General features: G+C 62.6%; 1 protein-coding gene across 2 annotated transcripts in view; it reads left to right on the top strand.

Moving 5' to 3' along the window:
* The first annotated feature begins 23 nt into the window (after positions 1-23).
* NPC1L1 (NPC1 like intracellular cholesterol transporter 1) overlaps positions 24-21,796 on the top strand; it is a 47,864-nt gene continuing 26,091 nt past the window's right edge. For both annotated transcript variants that reach the window (XM_090125467.1, XM_090125466.1), the window contains exons 1-9: positions 24-779; positions 3,564-5,089; positions 6,822-6,922; positions 8,845-9,017; positions 10,974-11,102; positions 13,116-13,298; positions 15,174-15,288; positions 16,940-17,067; positions 21,308-21,445. In XM_090125467.1, the coding sequence (XP_089981593.1) occupies positions 729-779; positions 3,564-5,089; positions 6,822-6,922; positions 8,845-9,017; positions 10,974-11,102; positions 13,116-13,298; positions 15,174-15,288; positions 16,940-17,067; positions 21,308-21,445 (2,544 nt within the window). In that variant the 5' untranslated portion in view covers positions 24-728. The remainder of the gene's footprint in view (positions 780-3,563; positions 5,090-6,821; positions 6,923-8,844; positions 9,018-10,973; positions 11,103-13,115; positions 13,299-15,173; positions 15,289-16,939; positions 17,068-21,307; positions 21,446-21,796) is intronic.

Genomic DNA, 21,796 nt, shown 5'->3' with positions numbered 1-21,796 from the left:
TTGGTGACGCAGAGGACGGATCATGGGATCCTCCTGCTGATGCGTGGGCCAAAGTGCCACCCATTATCGGCGCTCAGGGCCATAAACGAGGACACAGTGCAGATGGCACTGCCACCCAGAGGGGCTCTGTGCCCCCCCCCCCCCGCCCAGAGCCGTCTCTGTCCCCGTCCCGTCGCATCACCCCGGGCTGAAGTCCCAGCCGTGGCACGGAGCTCGGTGCCGCCCGTCCCCGGCTGCTGCCCTTTGGGTGCCACCTCAGCTGGGTTCTTATCACAGCCGTGGCATCTTATCAGGCAGCTCTTCATCAAGGCTGCCTGCTGGCCCTGAACCTTCCTGGCAGCTCAGAGGGCACCTTTACCCCCCCTGCGGCCCCACTGCTGTCAACAGCAGCCCCTCGGCTGCCCGCGGGGCTCCATCCCTCCTTCCCCCATTCCGGGCACCACCTCCACCCCGGTGCCGTTCTCCCACGGTTGGCACAACGTCAGGACACAAAACTCAGAGCCCACGGCGCGTGACTCAGCCCCGCATCACAGCTTCACCCACAGCTGGGCACAGAGGGGCACCTCCCCGCGCCGGCGGCGCTATCGATCGGGGTTAATGATCACAGGATTTACAGCTCCGCCGAGGGCTGATTGGCCTCGCGGTCCCTAAAGGTTTGCGGTCACCCCACTGCGCCCACACGGGGTCCCGCAGCAGCCGGGTGGCACCGCAGTGCTGTCGGACCCACCATGGTGGCAGCGGCGCTGGCCGGCACCGTTCTGGGCGCCCTGCTGGCGCTGGTGGGGACGGGGGATGGGACAAGGGGGGGTGGGGGTGGGGGTGGGTCTGGGGTTGGTTCCGGCTTTGGGGTTGGGGCTGGTTTTGGGGTTTGGGTTGAGGCTGGTTTTCCATTTGGATTTGGGTTGGGTTGGGGCTGGTTTTGGGGTTGGGGTTGGGTCCGAGTCTGGTTTTCCATTTGGATTTGGGTTGGGTTGGGGCTGGTTTTGGGGTTGGGTTGGGGCTGGTTTTCCATTTGGATTTGGGTTGGGGTCTGGCTTTGGGGTTGGGGCTGGTTTTGGGGTTGGGGCTGGTTTTGGGGTTGGGTTCAGTTGGGGCTGGTTTTCCATTTGGATTTGGGTTGGGGTTGGGGCTGGTTTTGGGGTTGGGTTGAGGCTGGTGTGGATTTGGGTTTGGGTTGGGGCTGGTTTTCCATTTGGATTTGGGTTGGGTTGGGGCTGGTTTTGGGATTGGGTTGGGTTGGGGCTGGTTTTCCATTTGGATTTGGATTGGGGCTGGTTTTGGGGTGGGTCTGAGTCTGGTGTGGATTTGGGTTTGGGTTGGGGTCTGGCTTTGGGGTTGGGTCTGAGTTTGGGTTGGGGTTGGGTTGAGGCTGGTTTTCCATTTGGATTTGGGTTGGGGTCTGGCTTTGGGGTTGGGGCTGGTTTTGGGGTTGGGTTGGGGCTGGTTTTCCATTCGGATTGGGGTTGGGTTGGGGCTGGTTTTTGTGTGGGTTCTGGCCTTGGGGTCGGGTCTGAGTTTGGGTTTGGATTTGGGTCTGTCTGGGCCCGTCTGGTGTGGTTTGGGGTCAGGAGTTGGGTTTTGGTTTGGGTCTGGGTTTGGATTCAGCCTCAGGTCTGGGTCTGGACTTGGCTCTGGGTCTGAGCTTCCGTCTGGATTTGGGTTTGCTTTGCTTTGGGGCTGGCGTGGATCTGGGTCTGAATTTGGGTTTTGTTTGGACTCAGCTTCGGGTCCGGGTCTGGATTGGCTCTGGGTCTGGTTTTAGGTCGAAGGTCTGGGTTTGGGTTTGGTTCTGGGCTGGGTTTCAGTCTGCATTCGGACCTCAGTCTGAGTTTCGGTTTCAGTTTGCGTCTGGATTTGGTTTGGGTCTGAGTTCGGGTTGGTCTGGTTTGGGGTTTTGATTTGGGTACGAATTTGGATTCAGCTTTGGTTCTGGGTCTGGATTTGGGTCTGGGTCTGGATTTGGATCTGGGTCTGGATTTGGGTTGGATTGGCCTGGATTTAGGGCGAGGGTCCGGGTTTGGGTTCGGATTTGGGTTTGGGTCTGGATTTGGGTCTGGGTCTGGATTTGGATTTGGGTTTGGGTCTGGATTTGGGTTTGGGTCTGGGTCTGGGTCCAAGTTCTGGTTTGGATCCGGGTTTGCTCTGGGTTGGGTGTGGGCTTGGGTTTGGACTTGGGTCAGTGACTGGTTGGGTGTGGTGTGGATTTGGGTTTGGGTTGGGCTGGTTTTAGGGCTGGAGTCTGGAGTCAGGGGTGGGTTTGGGTTTGGGTTTGAGCCGAGTCTGGTGTGGGTCTGACTTTGGATCTGGGTCAGGATTTGGGTTTGGTTCTGGTGTGGGTTGGGGTCTGGGTTTAAGCCTGGGTGAGAGCTTTGGTTTGGATCTCAGTTTGGGTTTGGGTTTGGGTTTGGGTTTGGGTTTGCTTTGGGTTGGGTCTGGGCTTGGGTTTAGGTTCGGATCTGGGTCTGAGTTTGGATTTGGGTTGGGTTTGGGTCTGAATTTGGGGTTGGGGTTGGGTTGTGTCTGGTTTTCCATTTGGATTGGGGTTGGGTCTGGTTTTGGGGTTGGGTCTGAGCCTGGCGTGGATTTGGGTCTGGATTTGTGTCTGGGTCTGAGCTGGTGTGGGTTTGGGTCTGGATTTGGGGTTGGGTTGGATCGGATCTGGTTTTCCATTTGGATTGGAGTTGGATCAGGTCTGCTTTTGGGGTTGGGTTGGGTCTGGTTTGGGGGTTGGGTTGGATTGGGGTCTGGTTTTCCATTTGGTTGGGGTTGGGTCGGGTCTGGATTTGAGTCTGGGTCTGATTTTGTGTTTGGGTTGGGTCTGGATTTGGGGTTGGGTTGGATTTGAGTCTGGTTTTCCATTTGGTTGGGGCTGGATCGGGTCTGGATTTGGGTCTGGGTCTGAGCTGGTGTGGATTTGGGGTTGGGTTGGATTTGGGTTGGGTCTGGATTTGGGGTTGGATTGGATCGGATCTGGTTTTCCATTTGGACTGGGGTTGGATCGGGTCTGGATTTGGGTCTGGATTTGGGGTTGGGTTGGATCGGGTCTGGTTTTCCATTTGGATTGGAATTGGGTCGGGTCTGGATTTGGGTCTGGGTCTGAGCTGATGTGGGTTTAGGGTTGGGTTGGGTTTGGGTTTGGGTTGGTTTAGGTCTGGTTTTCCGTTTGGATTGGGGTTGGATCAGGTCTGGATTTGGGTCTGGGTCTGGATTTGGGTTTGGGTTGGGTCGGCTCTGCTTTTCCATTTGGATCGGGGTTGGCTCGGGTCTGGATTTGGGGTTGGGTTGGATTTGGGTCTGGTTTTCCGTTTGGATCGGGGTTGGGTGGGGTCTGGTTTTGGGGTGGCTCTGGTTTTGGGGTGGCTCTGGTTTTGGGGTGGCTCTGTTTTTGGGTTGGCTCTGGCTTTGGTTTGGCTCTGGCTTTGGTTTGGCTCTGTTTTTGGGGTGGCTCTGGCTTTGGGGTGGCTCTGGCTTTGGTTTGGCTCTGGCTTTGGTTTGGCTCTGGCTTTGGCGCCGTGCCGGTTCCGGTGCCGCCCTCTCAGCCCATCGCACCTCGCGGCCCGCAGGCAGCAGCGCAGCTGACCCCGATCCACCGCGCCGGTTACTGCGCCTTCTACGGCAGCTGCGGCCGCAACCCGGAGCTGAACAACTCGCTGGTGAGCGCCGAGGTGCCCTGCCTGTCCAACAGCCCGGCGCGGAACGCCTCGGCCGCGATGCTGCCGCTGCTGCGCTCCGTCTGCCCGGAGTTGGTGCGGGACGACGGCGGCGCCACGCCGGTTTGCTGCTCGCCGTCGCAGCTGCTCGCCCTGCAGCTCTCGGTCGCGCTGTCGGGCACCGTGTTGTCCCGCTGTCCGTCCTGCGCCCGCAACTTCGCCAACCTGCACTGCAACAACATCTGCAGCCCCGACCAGAGCCTTTTCGTCAACGTCACCCGCGTCGCCGACGGCGGCGCGGCGGCGGGGCTGCCGGTGTTGGAATATCAGAGCTTCTACCGGCAGAGCTACGCCGACGCCGCCTTCGAGTCGTGCATCGGCGTGCGGCTGCCGGCCTCCGGCGGCTTCGCCTTGGACACCATGTGCGGCATCTACGGCGCCCGGCTGTGCACCGCGCAGCGCTGGCTCGACTTCCAGGGCGACACCGGCAACGGCTTGGCTCCGCTGCGGATCCGCTTCCAGCTGCTGCCCGACGACGCCGAACCCGGCGCCGGCATCGAGCCGCTGAGCGGCAGCCCGTGGCCGTGCCAAGGGTCGCCCGACGCCGAGCAGCAGCCGTGCAGCTGCCAGGACTGCGCCGCGTCCTGCTCGCCCATCTCCGCGCCTCCGGGCCCGGCGCCGCCGTTCCTCCTCGGCTCCGCCGACGGCGCCCTGGTTCTGTGCGTTCTGCTCTTCGCCTTCTTCGCCCTCGTCTTCCTCACCTCCATCACCTGCGGCGGCTCCGACGCCGCCACCTCCGCGCCCATCGCCGTCGCCAAAAAGCCCGGCTGCGCCGCTCGCGTCTCCGCCGGCAGCCACCGCGCCGTGGCCCGGCTGTTCGCCCGGTGGGGCGCGGCGGTGGCCTCGCACCCCGTCCCGGTGCTGGCGGCGGCCGCGGCGGTGACGGTGGGGCTGGCGGCGGGGCTGCACCGGCTGCAGCTCACCACCGACCCGGTGGAGCTTTGGTCGGCGCCGGACAGCCGGGCTCGGACGGAGAAGGAGTTTTTCGACCGGCACTTCGGGCCGTTCATGCGGACGTGCCAGGTGATCGTCACGGCGCGGCAGCCCGGCCCGCCGGTCCCGTATCGCTCGGAGGTTCTGGGCAGCAAGAACTTCAGCTCCGTGCTGAACGCCGAGGTGCTGCGGGCGCTGCTGGAGCTGCAGGAGGAGCTGGCGGAGATGAGCGCCTGGGTGGAGGAGGACGGCAGGGCGGTGCGGCTGGAGGACGTTTGCTACGCGCCGCTCAACCCCGGCAACGCGTCCAGCGCCGACTGCTGCGTCAACAGCGTCACCCAGTACTTCCAGAACAACAGGACCAGGCTGGAGATGCGCGCGGAGCAGAGCGGCGGCGGCAGCAGCGGGACGGCGGACTGGAGGGACCACGTCATGTACTGCGTCAAGTGGGTGCTGGCGGGGCGGGGCGGGCATTGGGTGCTGGGTGGGGGTTAGGGGTTGTGGGGTGACGGGTAGTAGGGTGGGGTGGTGGGCATTGGGTGGGGGTATGGGGTGAGGGGTTGTAGGAATGGGGTGGTGGGCATTGGGTGGGGGTATGGGGTGATGCATTGTAGGGTGGGGGTGGTGGGCATTGGGTGCTGGGTGTGGGGTGAGGAGTTGTAGGGTCGGGGTGGTGGGCATTGGGTGGGAGCTCTTGGGTGATGAGTTGTAGGGTGGGGGTGGTGGGCATTGGGTGGGGGTATGGGGTGAGGAGTTGTGGGGGGGGTGGTGGGCATTGGGTGCTGGATGTGGGGTGAGGGGTTGTAGGGTCGGGGTGGTGGGCATTGGGTGGGAGCTCTTGGGTGATGAGTTGTAGGGTGGGGTGGTGGGAATTGGGTGCTGAGTGTGGGGTGGGGGCTGTGGGGTGAGGGGTAGTGGGGGGGGTGGTGGGCATTGGGTGGGGGTATGGGGTGATGCGTTGTAGGGTCGGGGTGGTGGGCATTGGGTGCTGGGTGTGGAGTGAGGGGTTGTAGGGTGGGGGTGGTGGGCATTGGGTGCTGGGTGTGGGGTGGGGGCTGTGGGGTGATGAGTTGTAGGTTGGGGTGGTGGGGTGGTGGGCATTGGGTGGGAGCTCTTGGGTGATGAGTTGTAGGGTTGAGGTGGTGGGCATTGGGTGTTGGGTGTGGGGTGGGAGCTGTGGGATGAGGGGGTGTAGGGTGGGGTGGTGGGCATTGGGTGGGGGCTGTGGGGTGATGAGTTGTAGGGTGGGGTGGTGGGCATTGGGTGCTGGGTGTGGGGTGGGGGCTGTGGGGTGGGGGGTGTAGGGTTGGGGTGGTGGGCATTGGGTGGGAGCTCTTGGGTGATGAGTTGTAGGGTGGGGTGGTGGGAATTGGGTGCTGGGTGTGGGGTGGGAGCTGTGGGGTGAGGGGTTGTAGGGTGGGGTGCTGGGCATTGGGTGCTGGCTGTGGGGTGAGGGGTTGTGGGGTTGGGGTGATGGTCATTGGGTGTTGGGTGTGGGGTGGGGGGTTGTGGGGTTGGGGTGGTGGGCATTGGGTGCTGGGTGGGGGGTGAGGGGTTGTGGGGTGAGGAGTTGTGGGGTCGGGGTGGTGGGCATTGGGTGGGAGCTCTTGGGTGATGAGTTGTAGGGTTGAAGTGGTGGGCATTGGGTGCTGGGTGTGGGGTGATGAGTTGTAGGTTGGGGTGGTGGGGTGGTGGGCATTGGGTGCTGGGTGTGGAGTGAGGGGTTGTGGGGTCAGGGTGGTGGGCATTGGGTGGGAGCTCTTGGGTGATGAGTTGTAGGGTTGAGGTGGTGGGCATTGGGTGCTGGGTGTGGGGTGGGGGCTGTGGGGTGATGGTTTGTAGGGTCGGGGTGATGGCTGTTGAGTGGGGGCTGTGGGGTGATGGGTTGTAGGGTTGGGGTGGCGGCCATGGGAGGGGTGAGTATGGGGTGGGAGCTGTGGGGTGGCGGGTTGTAGGGCCGGGGTACCGGCCGTGCGATGTTGGGTGTGGGGTGGCATCTATGGGGCAACGAGTTGTAGGGTTGGGGCGCTGGCTATGGGGTCGGCGCTCGGCAGGGGGCGCAGACTGTGGGGTGGGGCGGCGCCCAAAGGACGCGGCGTGGGGCTGAGCGGGGTTGTGGGGTTGTGGGGGCACCCATGGGTCCCACCCCGCTCAGCCGCCCCATAACCGCACCCACAGCTCCCCGCTGTCCTTCATGGACATCACGGCGCTGGAGATGAGCTGCATGGCCGCCTATGGGGGGCCCGTCTTCCCCTACATCGCCTTCGGGGGCTACCCAGGTCAGTGGGGCTGTGGGTGGGGGTGATGGGGTGCTGTGGGGTCACGGGGTGCTGGGGGGTGCTGTGGGGACACGGAGTGCTATGGGGTGCTGTGGGGTGCTGTGGGGTCACGGGGTGCTGTGGGGTGCTGTGGGGACACAGAGTGCTATGGGGTGATAGGGGTCCTGTGGGGTCACGGAGTGCTATGGGGTGATGCTGTGGGGTCACAGGGTGCTGTGGGGTGATAGGGGTCCTGTGGAGTCACAGAGTGCTATGGGGTGATGCTGTGGGGTGCTGTGGGGTCATGGAGTGCTATGGGGTGATGCTATGGGGTCACGGGGTGCTATGGGGTGATGCTGTGGGGTGATGCTGTGGGGACACAGAGTGCTATGGGGTGATAGGGGTCCTGTGGGGTCACGGAGTGCTATGGGGTCCTGTGGGGTCACGGGGTGCTGTGGGGTGCTGTGGGGTCATGGAGTGCTATGGGGTGATGCTATGGGGTCACGGAGTGCTATGGAGTGCTGTGGGGTGCTGTGGGGTCACGGAGTGCTATGGGGTGCTGTGGGGTGCTGTGGGGTCACGGGGTGCTGTGGGGTGCTGTGGGGTCACGGGGTGCTGTGGGGTGCTGTGGGGTCACAGAGTGCTATGGGGTGATGCTGTGGGGTCACGGAGTGCTATGGGGTGATGCTGTGGGGTGCTGTGGGGTCACGGGGTGCTATGGGGTGATGCTGTGGGGTCACGGGGTGCTATGGGATGCTGTGGGGTGCTGTGGGGTCACGGGGTGCTGTGGGGTGCTGTGGGGTCACGGAGTGCTATGGGGTGCTGTGGGGTGCTGTGGGGTCACAGGGTGCTATGGGGTGCTGTGGGGTCACAGAGTGCTATGGGGTGCTATGGTCCCCTATGGAGCACTATGGGGCACTATGGGGTGCTGTGGTCCCCTGTGGGGTGCTATGGGGTGCTATGGGGTGCTATGTGGCGCTATGGGGCACTATGGGGTGTTATGGGGCCCTATGGGGCGCTATGGGGCGCTATAGGGTGCTATGGGGTGCTGTGGGGCACTATGGGGTGCTGTGGTCCCCTATGGGGCGCTGTGTGGCGCTATGGGGCACTATGGGTGCTATGGGGCACTATGGGGCACTATGGGGCACTATGGGGCGCTATGGGGCGCTATGGGGTGCTGTGGGGCGCTATGGGGTGCTGTGGGGCACTATGGGGTGCCGTGGTCCCCTATGAGGCACTATGGGGTGCTGTGGAACCCTATGGGGTGCTATGGGGTGCTATGGGGTGCTATGAGGCGCTGTGTGGCGCTATGGGGCGCTATGGGGCACTATGGGGTGCTGTGGGGCACTCAGGGGCGCTATGGGGTCCTATGGGGCGCTATGGGGCACTATGGGGTGCTCTGGGGCACTATGGGGCACTATAGGGTGCTATGGGGTGCTGTGTGGCGCTGTGTGGTGCTATGGGGCACTATGGGTGCTATGGGGCCCTATGGGGTGCTATGGTCCCCTATGGGGCACTATGGGGTGCTGTGGAACCCTATGGGGTGCTATGGGGCGCTCTGGGGTGCTGTGGGGCACTCAGGGGTGCTATGGGGCGCTATGAGGTGTTATAGGGTGCTATGGGGTGCTATGGGGCGCTATAGGGTGCTATGGGGCGCTATGGGGCGCTGTGTGGCGCTATAGGGTGCTATGGGGCGCTATGGGGCGCTATGAGGTGTTATAGGGTGCTGTGGGGTGCTATGGGGCGCTATGAGGTGTTATAGGGTGTTATAGGGCGCTATGGGGCACTATGGGGCTCTATGGGTTGCTATAGGGTGCTATGGGGCGCTATGGGGTGCTGTGGGGTGCTATAGGGTGCTATGGGGCGCTATGGGGTGCTGTGGGGTGCTATAGGGTGCTATAGGGTGCTATGGGGCGCTGTGGGGCTGCGGGTGCCGTTCCCAGGCTCCGAGTACACGGAGGCGGCGGCGCTGATCCTCACCTACTCGCTGAACAATTTCCCCGCGGGCGACGCGCGGCGCCGCTGGGTGCTGAGCTGGGAGCAGCGCTTCCTGCAGGCCGTGCGCAGCTTCCAGAGCGCCCACAGCCACAACCTCAGCGTCTCCTTCATGGCCGAGGTGCGGCGGCACCCGTGGGTGCTGGGGGTCCCCGTGGGTGGGCGGGCGCTGGGTTCTCCTGGGGTGGGTGCTGGGCTGCGCCATTGGGTGCCGGGAGTTCCCTTGGGTTGAAGGGCGTGGAGGTGAACTGTGGGTGCCGGGGTCACTATGGGCGGTGAGGGCACCCATGGGTGCTGGAGGTCCCCAAGGGTGGGCGGGTGCTGCGTTCTTCTTGAGTGGGTGCTGGGCTGTGCCATTGGGTGCCGGGAGTTCCCTTGGGTTGAAGGGCGTGGAGGTGCACCCGTGGGCGCCGAGGTCCCTATAGGTGGCCGGGGGCACCCATGGGTGCTGGGGGTCCCTATGGGTGAGAGGGCACTGGGATCTCCTTGGGAGGGGTCTGGGCTGCACCCTTGGGCACCGGGCGTCCCTTTGGGTTGAAGGGCATGGAGGTGCACCCTTGTGTGCCACGGTCCCTATGGGGGCACCCATGGGTGCCGGGGGTCCCTTTCGGTTGGAGGGCATGGAGCTGCACCCGTGGGTGCCAGGGACTCACTTGGGCTGGGTGGACACTGCGTTCCATCAGGAACTGGGGGTCCTGTTGGGTTGAAGGGCATGGGGGTGCACCCTGGGGCGCCGGCGTCCCTAAGGGTGGCTGGGGGCACCCATGGGTGCCGGGAGTCCCTTTAGGTTGAAGGGCATGGAGCTGCACCCATGGGTGCCAGGGATCCCCACGGGTTGGGTGGGCACTGTGCTCCTTTGCGTTCAGGGGTTGGCGTGGAGGTGCACCCTGGGGCGCTGGCGTCCCTATGGGTGGATGGGGGCACCCATGGGTGCTGGGGGTCCCTATGGGTGAGAGGGCACTGGGATCTCCTTAGGAGGGGTCTGGGCTTCACCCTTGGGCACCGGGGGTCCCTTTGGGTTGAAGGGCATGGAGGTGCAGCCTTGGGTGCCACGGTCCCTACGGGGGCACCCATGGGTGCTGGGGGTCCCTTTCGGTTGGAGGGCATGGAACTGCACCCATGGGTGCCAGAAACTCACTTGGGCTGGGTGGGCACTGCGTTCCTTCAGGAACTGGGGGTCCCGTTGGGTTGAAGGGCATGGGGGTGCACCCTGGGGCGCCGGCGTCCCTAAGGGTGGCTGGGGGCACCCATGGGTGCCAGGAGTCCCTTTAGGTTGAAGGGCATGGAGCTGCACCCATGGGTGCCAGGGATCCCCACGGGTTGGGTGGGCACAGCGTTCCTTCGGGCTCAGGGGTTGGCGTGGAGGTGCACCTTGGGGCGCCGGCGTCCCTATGGGTGGATGGGGGCACCCATGGGTGCTGGGGGTCTCTATGGGTGGGTGGGCGCTGGGTTCTTCTTGGGAGGGCCCTGTACTGCACCCTTGGGTGCTGGTGACTCACCTGGGCTGGGTGGGCATTGGGTTCCTTTGGGTGCTGGGGGTCCCTATGAGTTGGAGGGCATGGAGGTGCACCCTTGGGTGCCAGGGTCCTCATGGGTGGGTGGACACTGGGATCTCCTTAGGAGGGGTCTGGGCTGCATCCTTGGGCACCGGGGGTCCCTTTGGGTTGAAGGGCATGGAGGTGCACCCTTGTGTGCCACGGTCCCTATGGGGGCACCCATGGGTGCTGGGGGTTCTTTTTGGTTGGAGGGCATGGAGGTGCACCCGTGGGCGCCAGAAAGTCACTTGGGCTGGGTGGGCACTGCGTTCCATCAGGAACTGGGGGTCCCGAAGGGCATTGGGGTGCACCCTGGGGCACCAGGGTCCCTAATGGTGGCCGGGGGCACCCATGGGTGCTGGGGGTCCCTATGGGTGAGAGGGCACTGGGATCTCCTTGGGAGGGGTCTGGGCTGCACCCTTGGGCTCCGGGGTTCCCTTTGGGTTGAAGGGCATTGGGGTGCACCCTGGGGCACCAGGGTCCCTAATGGTGGCCGGGGGCACCCATGGGTGCTGCGGGCCCTGATGTGCGCGCGGTCGCAGCGCTCCCTGGAGGACGAGCTGAGCCGCACGACGGCGCAGGACCTGCCGGTGTTCGCCACCAGTTACCTCCTCGTCTTCCTCTACATCGCGCTGGCGCTCGGCGAGTACAGCGCGTGGGGCAGCGTGTGGGTACGCGGCCTGCTGTGGGGTCAGGGGTCGGCTGTGGGGTCAGGGGTCAGCTGTGGGGTCAGGGGTCAGTTATGGGGTCAGGGGTTCAGCTGTGGGTCAGCTGTGGGGTCAGGGGTCAGTTATGGGGTCAGGGGGTCAGCTATGGGTCAGTGGGTCATTTACGGGGTCACACGGTCAGTTATGGGGTCAGGAGGTCAGTTATGGGTCAGCTATGGGGTCAGGGGTCAGCTGTGGGGGCAGGGGGTCAGTTATGGGGTCAGGGGGTCAGCTATGGGTCTGCTATGGGGTCAGGGGGTCAGTTATGGGGGCACAGGATCATCTATGGGGTCATTTATGGGGTCACAGGGTCAGTTATGGGGGCACAGGGTCAGTTATGGGGATACAGGGTCAGCTATGGGGTCATGGGGGTATGGAGCACTGTGGGGCGCTATGGGGCTGTGGCTATTGGGCGCTATGTGGCGCTATGTGGCGCTATAGGGCTGTGGCTGTGGGGCGCTATGGGGTGCTGTGGGGCACTATTGGGCGCTATGTGGCTGTGGCTATGGGGCGCTATGGGCGCTATGTGGCTCTATGGGGCGCTATGGGGTGCCATATGGCTGTGGCTATGGGGCGCTATGGGGCGCTATAGGGCGCTATGTGGCTGTGGCTATGGGGCTCTATGGGGCGCTATGGGGTGCTATGAGGCACTATTGGGCGCTATATGGCTGTGGCTATGGGGCGCTATGGGGTGCTATGTGGCTGTGGCTATGGGGCGCTATGGGGCGCTATGGGGCGCTATGTGGCTGTGGCTATGGGGCGCTATGGGGCGCTATATGGCTATGGCTATGGGGCGCTGGGGGCGCTATGGAGCGCTATGGGGCTCTATTGGGTGCTATATGGCTGTGGCTATGGGGCGCTATGGGGCGCTGTGTGGTTCTATGTGGCTCTATGTGGTGCTATGGGGCGCCGTGGGGCGCTATGTGGCTGTGGCTATGGGGCACTATGTGTCTCTATGGGGCGCTATGTGGCTGTGGCTATGGGGCGTTATGGGTGCTATGTGGCGCTATAGGGCGCTATGTGGCTCTATGGGGCGCTATGGGGCGCTATGTGGCTCTATGGGGCGCTATAGGGCGCTATGTGGCGCTATGGGGCTCCGTGGGGCGCTATGGGGCGCTGTGGGACGCTATGTGGCTGTGGCTATGGGGCGCTGTGGGGCGCTATGTGGCGCTATATGGCTGTGGCTATGGGGCGCTATGGGGCGCTATAGTGCGCTATGGGGCGCTATATGGCTGTGGCTATGGGGCTCTATGGGGCACTATGGGGTGCTATGAGGCGCTATGGGGCTGTGGCTATGTGGTGCTATGTGTCTCTATGGGGCGCTATGGGGCGCTATGGGGTGCTATATGGCTGTGGCTATGGAGTGCTATGGGGCGCTGTGTGGCTGTGGCTATGGGGCGCTATGTGGCTCTATGGGGCGCTATAGGGCGCTATGGGGCGCTATGTGTCTCTATGGGGCGCTGTGTGGTTCTATGTGTCTCTATGGGGCGCTATGGGGCTGTGGCTATGTGGCGCTATGTGTCTCTATGGGGCGCTATGGGGCGCCGTGGGGCGCTATGTGTCTCTATGGGGTGCTATGGGGCGCTATGTGGCGCTATGTGTCTCTATGGGGCGCTATGTGTCTCTATGGGGCGCTATGGGGCGCTATGTGTCTCTATGGGGCGCAATGTGTCTCTATGGGGCGCTATGTGGCGCTATGTGTCTCTATGGGGCGCTATGGGGCGCTATGTGTCTCTATGTGTCTCTATGGGGCGCTATGTGTCTCTATGGGGCGCTATGTGTCTCTATGTGTCTCTATGGGGCGCTATGTGTCTCTATGGGGCGCTATGTGTCTCTATGTGTCTCTATGGGGCGCTATGTGTCTCTATGGGGCGCTATGTGTCTCTATGTGGCGCTATGGGGCGCTATGTGTCTCTATGGGGCGCTATGGGGCGCTATGGGGCGCTGTGGGGCGGCGCTGAGCCGCGCTGCCCGCAGGTGGAGTCGAAGCTGACGCTGGCGCTGGGCGGCATCGCGGTGGTGCTGGGTGCTGTGCTGGCCGCCATGGGTGCCCTGGCGCTGCTGGGGCTGCCGTCGTCCCTCGTCATCCTGGAGGTGGTGCCGTTCCTCGTGCTGGCCGTGGGCGCCGACAACATCTTCATCTTCGTGCAGGAGTTCCAGGTGGGCACCCATGGGTGCTGCGGGCCTTCGGGTTGCGGGACACGGGGGTGCGCCCGTGGGGGACAGGGACCCCGTGGGTTGGGTGGGCGTTGGGTTCCTTTGGGTGCTGAGGGGCCCATGGGATGGGTGGGTGGGCACTGGGATGCACCCTTGGGTGCCAGGACACACTTGGGGTGGGTGGGCGTTGGGTACCATTGGGTGCTGGGGTCCCTTTGGGTTGGAGGACTTTGGGAATGCACCCATGGGTGCCAGGACTCACTTGGGGTGGGTGGGCATTGGGAACCTTTATGTGCTGGGGTTCTTTTGGGTTGGGGTCCCATGGGGTCCCTTGTGGTGCACCCTTGGGGGACAGGATTCACTTGGGGTGGGTGGGCGTTGGGTACCCTTGGGTGCTGGGGTCCCTTTGCGTTGGAGAACATGAGGGTGCACCCTTGGGTGCCAGGACGCACTTGGGGTGGGCATTGGGTACCTTTGGGTGCTGGGGTCCCTTTGGGTTGGAGGACACAGGGGTGCACCCTTGGGGGACAGGGACCCCGTGGGTTGGGTGGGCGTTGGGTTTCTTTGGGTGCTGGGGGTCCCTATGGGGTGGGTGGGCACTGGGGTGCACCCTTGGGTGCCAGGGACTCACTTGGGGTGGGTGGGCATTGGGTACCCCTGGGTGCTGGGGTCCCTTTGGGTTGGGGGACATTGGGATGCACCCATGGGTGCCAAGACCCCCTTGGGTTGGGTGGGCACCTTTGGATCTGGGGTCCCTTTGGGTTGCAGGACACGGGGTGCACCCATGGGTGCCAGGACTCACTTAGGTGGGTGGGCATTGGGTACCCATGGGTGCCATGGTCCCTATGGGGTGGATGATCACTGGGGTGCACCCTTGGGGAACAGGGACCCCATGAGTTGGGTGGGCATTGGGTTTCTTTGGGTGCTGGGTGGCCCTATGGAGCGTGGGGGGGCACCCATGGGTGCTGGGGGTCCCTATGGGGTGGGTGGGCACTGGGGTGCACCCTTGGGTGCCAGGGACTCACTTGGGGTGGGTGGGCATTGGGTACCTTTGGGTGCTGGGGTCCCTTTGGGTTGGGGGACGTTGGGATGCACCCATGGGTGCCAGGGACCCCTTTGGGTTGGGTGGGCATTGGGTTCCTTTGGGTTCTGGGGTGCAACTTTGGGTTCCAGGGACCCAAATGGATTGGGTGGGTGTTGGGTACCTTTGGGTGCCAGGGTCCCTTTGGGTTGGGGGATGTTGGGATGCACCCTTGGGTGCCAAGACCCCTTTGGGTTGGGTGGGCATTGGGTTCCTTTGGGTGCTGGGGTCCCTTTGGGTTCGAGGACATGGGGGTGCACCCATGGGTGCCGGGGTCCCTTTGGGTTGGGGGACATTGGGATGCATCTTTGGGTGCCAGGGACCCCATGGGTTGGGTGGGCATTGGGTTCCTTTGGGTGCTGGGGGTCCCTATGGGATGGGTTAGCACCTTTGGGTGCCGGGGTCTCTTCCAGACTGAGCACTCCCATGGGGGACAGGACTGTGGAGTGCACCCTTGGGTGCCTAGACCTCCTTGGGTTGGGTGGGCGTTGGGTTCCTTTGGGTGCTGAGGGTCCCCACGGGTGGGCGGGCACTGGGATCTCCCTGGGAGGGCACTGGGGTGCACCCTTGGGTCTTTCGGGATTGCTGGGCTCCGGGATGCACCCATGGGTGCCAGGGTCCCGTCGGTGTCAGCGGGCACTGGGATCCCCACGGTGCCCTCGGCCACAGGGGGACCCTTGGGCTCTGAGGTCAGGTTGGACTTCGGAGTCCTTTGGGTGCCGGGATCCCCGTGGGGCACTTCGCCCTTCGGGGCACCCTTGGGTGCCGGCACCCCACGACCCCCTCCTGCCCAGCAGCAGTCGGAGCGGGCGGTGGGTGAGACGCGGGAGCAGCACATCGGGCGGGTGCTGGGCCAGGTGGCACCCAGCATGATGCTGTGCAGCCTCTCCGAGGTCATCTGCTTCTGCCTGGGTGAGCGCGGGCGTCACCGTGGGTGCCCCTGTGGGTGTCACCGTGGGTGCCCCCCAGTGGGTGTTCAGTGGGTGTCCCGATGGGTGTCACTGTGGGTGTCATGATGGCTGCCCCAATGGGTGTCACGATGGGTGCCCTCAGTTGTGCCCCAATGGGTTCATGCTGGGTGTCCCGGTGGGTGTCATGATGGGTGCTCAATGGGTGTCCAATGGGTGCTCAATGGGTGTCACCATGGGTGTCACGACGGGTGCCCAATGGGTGTCACGATGGGTTCCCTGAGTTGTGCCCGAATGGGTGTCACACTGGGTGTCCCAGTAGGTGCTCAGTGGGTGTCCCAGTGGGTGCCACTGTGGGTGTCATGATGGGTGCTTAGTGGGTGCCCAATGGGTGTCCCGATGGGTGTCACCATGGGTGTCATGATGGCTGCCCAATGGATGTCACACTGGGTGTCCCAGTGGGTGCTCAGTGGGTGTCCCGATGGGTGTCACAGTGGGTGTCACGACAGGTGCCCCAATGGGTGCCCAATGGCTGTCCAGTGGGTGTTCAATGGGTGTCATGATGGGTGCCCTGAGTTGTGCCCCAATGGGTGTCACGCTGGGTGCCCCAATGGGTGCCACTATGGGTGTCATGATGGGTGCTCAATGGGTGTCACGATGAGCGCCCCAATGGGTGCTCAATGGGTGTCATGATGGACATTCAGTGGGTGCCCCAATGGGTTTCATGATGGGTGCCCCAATGGGTGCTCAATGGGTGTCACAGTGGGTGCCCCAAAGGGAGTCCCAAAATGGGTGCATTGATGGGTGTCCCAAGGGATTACCTAATGGGTGTCACGTTGGGTGCCCCAATGGGTGCCCTGATGGGTGCCCCAAAAGGATATCCCACTGGGTGCTCAATGGGTGCTGAGGGCACCCTGTGGGTGCTGTGGGCGCCCCGTGGGTGCTGTGGGCACCCTGTGGGTGCTGTGGGTGCCCCGTGGGTGCTGTGGGCACCCTGTGGGTGCTGTGGGTGCCCCGTGGGTGCTGTGGGCGCCCTGTTGGTGCTGTGGGCGCCCCGTGGGTGCTGTGGGCGCCCTGTGGGTGCTGTGGGCGCCCCGTGGGTGCTGAGGGCGCCCCGTGGGTGCTGTGGGTGCCCCGTGGGTGCTGAGGGCGCCCCATGGGTGCTGTGGGCGCCCTGTGGGTGCTGAGGGTGCCCTGTGGGTGCTGAGGGTGCCCCGTGGGTGCTGTGGGTGCCCCGTGGGTGCTGAGGGCGCCCCGTGGGTGCTGAGGGTGCCGTGTGTGTGCTGTGGGTGCCGTGTGGGTGCTGAGGGTGCCGTGTGGGTGCTGTGGGCGCCCCGTGGGTGCTGTGGGCACCGTGTGGGTGCTGTGGGCGCCCCGTGGGTGCTGTGGGCGCCCCGTGGGTGCTGTGGGTGCCCTGTGGGTGCTGAGGGCGCCCTGTGGGTGCTGTGGGTGCCCCGTGGGTGCTGAGGGCGCCCCGTGGGTGCTGTGGGCGCCCTGTGGGTGCTGAGGGCGCCCTGTGGGTGCTGAGGGCGCCCCGTGGGTGCTGTGGGCGCCCTGTGGGTGCTGTGGGCGCCCCGTGGGTGCTGAGGGCGCCCCGTGGGTGCTGTGGGCGCCCCGTGGGTGCTGAGGGCGCCCCGTGGGTGCTGTGGGTGCAGGCTCGCTCTCCTCCATGCCCGCTGTCCGAACCTTCGCCCTCACGGCCGCCGTCTCCATCGCCTTCGATTTCCTGCTGCAGATGTCGGCCTTCGTCGCCCTGCTGGCCCTCGACGCCCGGCGGCAGGAGGTGCGGGGTGGGGGCGCCCATGGGTGGGGGTGTCCATGGGTGGGGGTGTCCATGGGTGGGGGTGTCCATGGGGTGCCCATGGGGTGTCTAAGGGGTGCCCAGGGTGGAGATGGGGTGCCCGGTATGGGTATGGGGTGCCCAGGATGGATTTAGGGTGCCCAGAATGGTAAGGGGTGCCTAGGGTGGGATATGGGGTGCCCACAATGGGAGATGGGGTGCCCAGGATGGATGTAGGGTGCCTATGGGGTGGGGGTGCCTATGGGGTGCCTATGGGGTGCCCAGGGTGGAGACGGGGTGCCTGGAAGAGGATATAGGGTACCCAGTATGGATATGGGGTGCCTAGGATGGATGTAGGGTGCCTATGGGGTGCCCCGTGTGGATATGGGGTGCCCAGGATGGATGTAGGGTGCCCAGAATGGGAGATGGGGTGCCCAGGATGGATATGGGGTGCCTACGATGGGATACGGGGTGCCCAGGATGGATGTAGGGTGCCTATGGGGTGGGGGTGCCTAATGGGTGCCTATGGGGTGCCCAGGGTGGAGATGGGGTGCCCGGAATAGGATATGGAGCGCCCAGTATGGATATGGGGTGCCTAGGATGGGATATGGGGTGCCTAGGATGGATGTAGGGTGCCTATGGGGTGCCCATGGGGTGCCTATGGGGTGCCCAGGGTGGAGATGGGGTGCCCGGTATGGGTATGGGGTGCCCAGGATGGATGTAGGGTGCCCACAATGGGAGATGGGGTGCCTAGTGTGGGATATGGGGTGCCCAGGATGGATGTAGGGTGCCTATGGGGTGGGGGTGCCTATGGGGTGCCTATGGGGTGCCCAGGGTGGAGATGGGGTGCCCGGAATAGGATATGGAGCGCCCAGTATGGATATGGGGTGCCTAGGATGGGATATGCGGTGCCTAGGATGGATGTAGGGTGCCTATGGGGTGGGGGTGCCTATAGGGTGCCTATGGGGTGCCCATGGGGTGGGGGTGTCCATGGGGTGCCCGTGGGGTGCCTAAGGGGTGCCCAGGGTGGAGATGGGGTGCCCGGTATGGATATGGGGTGCCCAGGATGGATGTAGGGTGCCCACAATGGGATATGGGGTGCCCAGGATGGATATGGGGTGCCTATAGGGTGCCCATGATGGATTTAGGGTGCCCAGAATGGTAAGGGGGTGCCCACAATGGGAGATGGGGTGCCCAGCATGGATTTAGGGTGCCTATGGGGTGCCTATGGGGTGCCCAGGGTGGAGATGGGGTGCCCAGAATAGGATATAGGGTGCCCAGTATGGATATGGGGTGCCTAGAATGGGATATTGGGTGCCCAGGATGGATGTAGGGTGCCTATGGGGTGCCCATGGGGTGCCTAAGGGGTGCCCAGGGTGGAGATGGGGTGCCCAGTATGGGTATGGGGTGCCCAGGATGGATGTAGGGTGCCCAGAATGGTAAGGGGGTGCCTAGGGTGGGATATGGGGTGCCCAGGATGGATGTAGGGTGCCCACAATGGAATATGGGGAACCTATATGGAAATGGGGTGCTCAGGATGGCATATGGGATGCCCAATATGGATATGGGGTGCCCAGGATGGATTTAGGGTGCCTATGGGGTGCCCGGAATAGGATATGGAGTGCCCAGGATGGATATGGGGTGCCTAGGATGGGATATTGGGTGCCCAGGATGGATGTAGGGTGCCCACAATAGGATATAGGGTGCCCAGTATGGATATGGGGTGCCCAGGATGGATGTGGGGTGCCTAGGATAGGATATGGGGTGACCAAGATGGATGTAGGGTGCCTATGGGGTGGGGGTGCCTATGGGGTGCCTATGAGGTGCCTATGGGGTGCCCAGGGTGGAGACGGGGTGCCCAGAAGAGGATATAGGGTACCCAGTATGGATATGGGGTGCCTAGGATGGATGTAGGGTGCCCACAATGGGATATGGGGTGCCCAGGATGGATATGGGGTGCTTACGATGGGATATGGGGTGCCCAGGATGGATGTAGGGTGCCCAGTATGGATATGGGGTGCCTAGGATGGATGTAGGGTGCCTATGGGGTGCCCAGGATGGATATGGGGTGCCCAGGATGGATGAATGGATGTAGGGTGTCTATAGGGTGCCTGGTATGGATGTAGGGTGCCTATGGGGTGCCCACAATGGGATATGGGGTACACAAGATGGATTTTGGGTCCCTATGGGGTGCCCAGGATGGATATGGGGTACCAGGATGGATTTAGGGTGCCCACACTGGATATGGGGTGTCTATGATGGATATGGGGTGCCTATGGGGTGCCCATGTTGGATTTAGGGTGCCCAGAATGGTAAGGGAGTGCCCACAATGGGAGATGGGGTGCCCAGGATGGATATGGGGTGCCTATAGGGTGCCTAGTATGGATATAGGGTACCCAGGATGGGCTATGGGGCGCCCAGTGTGGGCTATGGGGTTTCCCATATGGGCTATGGGCTCCCAGTATGGGCTATGGGGTTTCCCATATGGCTGTGGGGTTTCCCATATGGCTATGGGGTTTCCCATATGACTATGGGGTTTCCAATATGGCTGTGGGGTTCCCATATGGGCTATGGGGTTTCCCATATGGGCTATGGGGTTTCCAATATGGCTGTGGGGTTTCCCATATGGCTATGGGGTTTCCCATATGGCCATGGGCTCCCAATATGGCTGTTGGGTTCCCATATGGGCTATGGGGTTTCCCATATGACTATGGGGTTTCCCATGTGGCTGTGGGGTTCCCATATGGGCTATGGGTTTCCAATATGGCTATGGGGTTTCCCATATGACTATGGGGTTTCCCATATGGCTGTGGGGTTCCCATATGGGCTATGGGGTTTCCAATATGGCTATGGGGTTTCCCATATGACTATGGGGTTTCCCATATGGCTGTGGGGTTCCCATATGGGCTATGGGGTTTCCAATATGGCTATGGGGTTTCCCATATGACTATGGGGTTCCCATATGGCTGTGGGGTTCCCATATGGGCTATGGGGTTTCCAATATGGCTATGGGGTTTCCCATATGGCTATGGGGTTTCCCATATGACTATGGGGTTCCCATATGGCTGTGGGGTTCCCATATGGGCTATGGGGTTTCCAATATGGCTATGGGGTTTCCCATATGGCTGTGGGGTTCCCATATGGCTATGGGGTTTCCAATATGGCTATGGGGTTTCCCATATGACTATGGGATTTCCCATATGACTATGGGGTTTCCCATATGGCTGTGGGGTTTCCCATATGGCTGTGGGGTTCCCATATGACTATGGGGTTTCCCATATGACTATGGGGTTTCCCATATGACTATGGGGTTCCCATATGGCTATGGGGTTCCCATATGACTATGGGGTTTCCAATAGGGCTGTGGGGTTCCCATATGGGCTATGGGGTTTCCCATATGGGCTATGGGGTTTCCCATATGGCTGTGGGGTTCCCATATGGCTATGGGGTTTCCCATATGACTATGGGGTTTCCCATATGGCTGTGGGGTTCCCATATGGCTATGGGGTTTCCAATATGGCTATGGGGTTTCCCATATGACTATGGGGTTTCCCATATGGCTGTGGGGTTTCCCATATGGCTGTGGGGTTCCCATATGACTATGGGGTTTCCCATATGACTATGGGGTTTCCCATATGACTATGGGGTTCCCATATGGCTATGGGGTTCCCATATGACTATGGGGTTTCCAATAGGGCTGTGGGGTTCCCATATGGGCTATGGGGTTTCCCATATGGGCTATGGGGTTTCCCATATGGCTGTGGGGTTCCCATATGGGCTATGGGGTTTCCAATATGGCTATGGGGTTTCCCATATGACTATGGGGTTTCCCATATGGCTGTGGGGTTCCCATATGGGCTATGGGGTTTCCAATATGGCTATGGGGTTTCCCATATGACTATGGGGTTCCCATATGGCTGTGGGGTTCCCATATGGGCTATGGGGTTTCCAATATGGCTATGGGGTTTCCCATATGGCTATGGGGTTTCCCATATGACTATGGGGTTCCCATATGGCTGTGGGGTTCCCATATGGGCTATGGGGTTTCCAATATGGCTATGGGGTTTCCCATATGGCTGTGGGGTTCCCATATGGCTGTGGGGTTCCCATATGGGCTATGGGGTTCCCATATGGCTGTGGGCACCCAGCGCTCAGAACAGGGCAGGTGACCCCAGCACATTTGTGGGTGCCCGGCCCGGCGCTATGGGGCGCCGACGCTGAGGGTGCCCCCCCCACCCCACAGGCCGGGCGCTACGACGTGTGCTGCTGCTGCGGGGCGGCGCCGCGGGGACATTTGGGGTCGGGGCTGCGGCTGCTGCGCCCCTTCATGAGCCGCTGCTACGTCCCAGCGCTGCTGCACCGCGCCGTGCGCCCCGCCGTGGTGAGCGGGGAGTGGGTGGGGTGGGGTGGGAGTGGGGTGGGTATGGGGTGAGTGTGGGGTGAGTATGGGGTGGGAATGGGAATGGGGTGAGTATGGGAATGGGGTGGGTATGGGGTGGGAGTGGGAGTGGGGTGGGAGTGGGGTGAGTATGGGGTGGGGTGGGAATGGGGTGAGTATGGGGTGAGTGTGGGGTGGGAGTGGGGTGGGAATGGGGTGAGTATGGGGTGGGGTGGGGGTGGGTATGGGGTGGGTATGGGAATGGGGTGAGTATGGGAATGGGGTGGGTATGGGGCGAGTGTGGGGTGGGAGTGGGGTGGGAATAAGGAATAGGGTGGGTGTGGGGTGGGAATG

This window comes from Phasianus colchicus, chromosome 27 (assembly GCF_987193195.1).
Source record: "Phasianus colchicus chromosome 27, bPhaCol1.hap1.1, whole genome shotgun sequence".
NCBI classification, from domain to species: domain Eukaryota; kingdom Metazoa; phylum Chordata; class Aves; order Galliformes; family Phasianidae; genus Phasianus; species Phasianus colchicus.
This window is presented reverse-complemented; position numbering and strand designations above follow the sequence as displayed.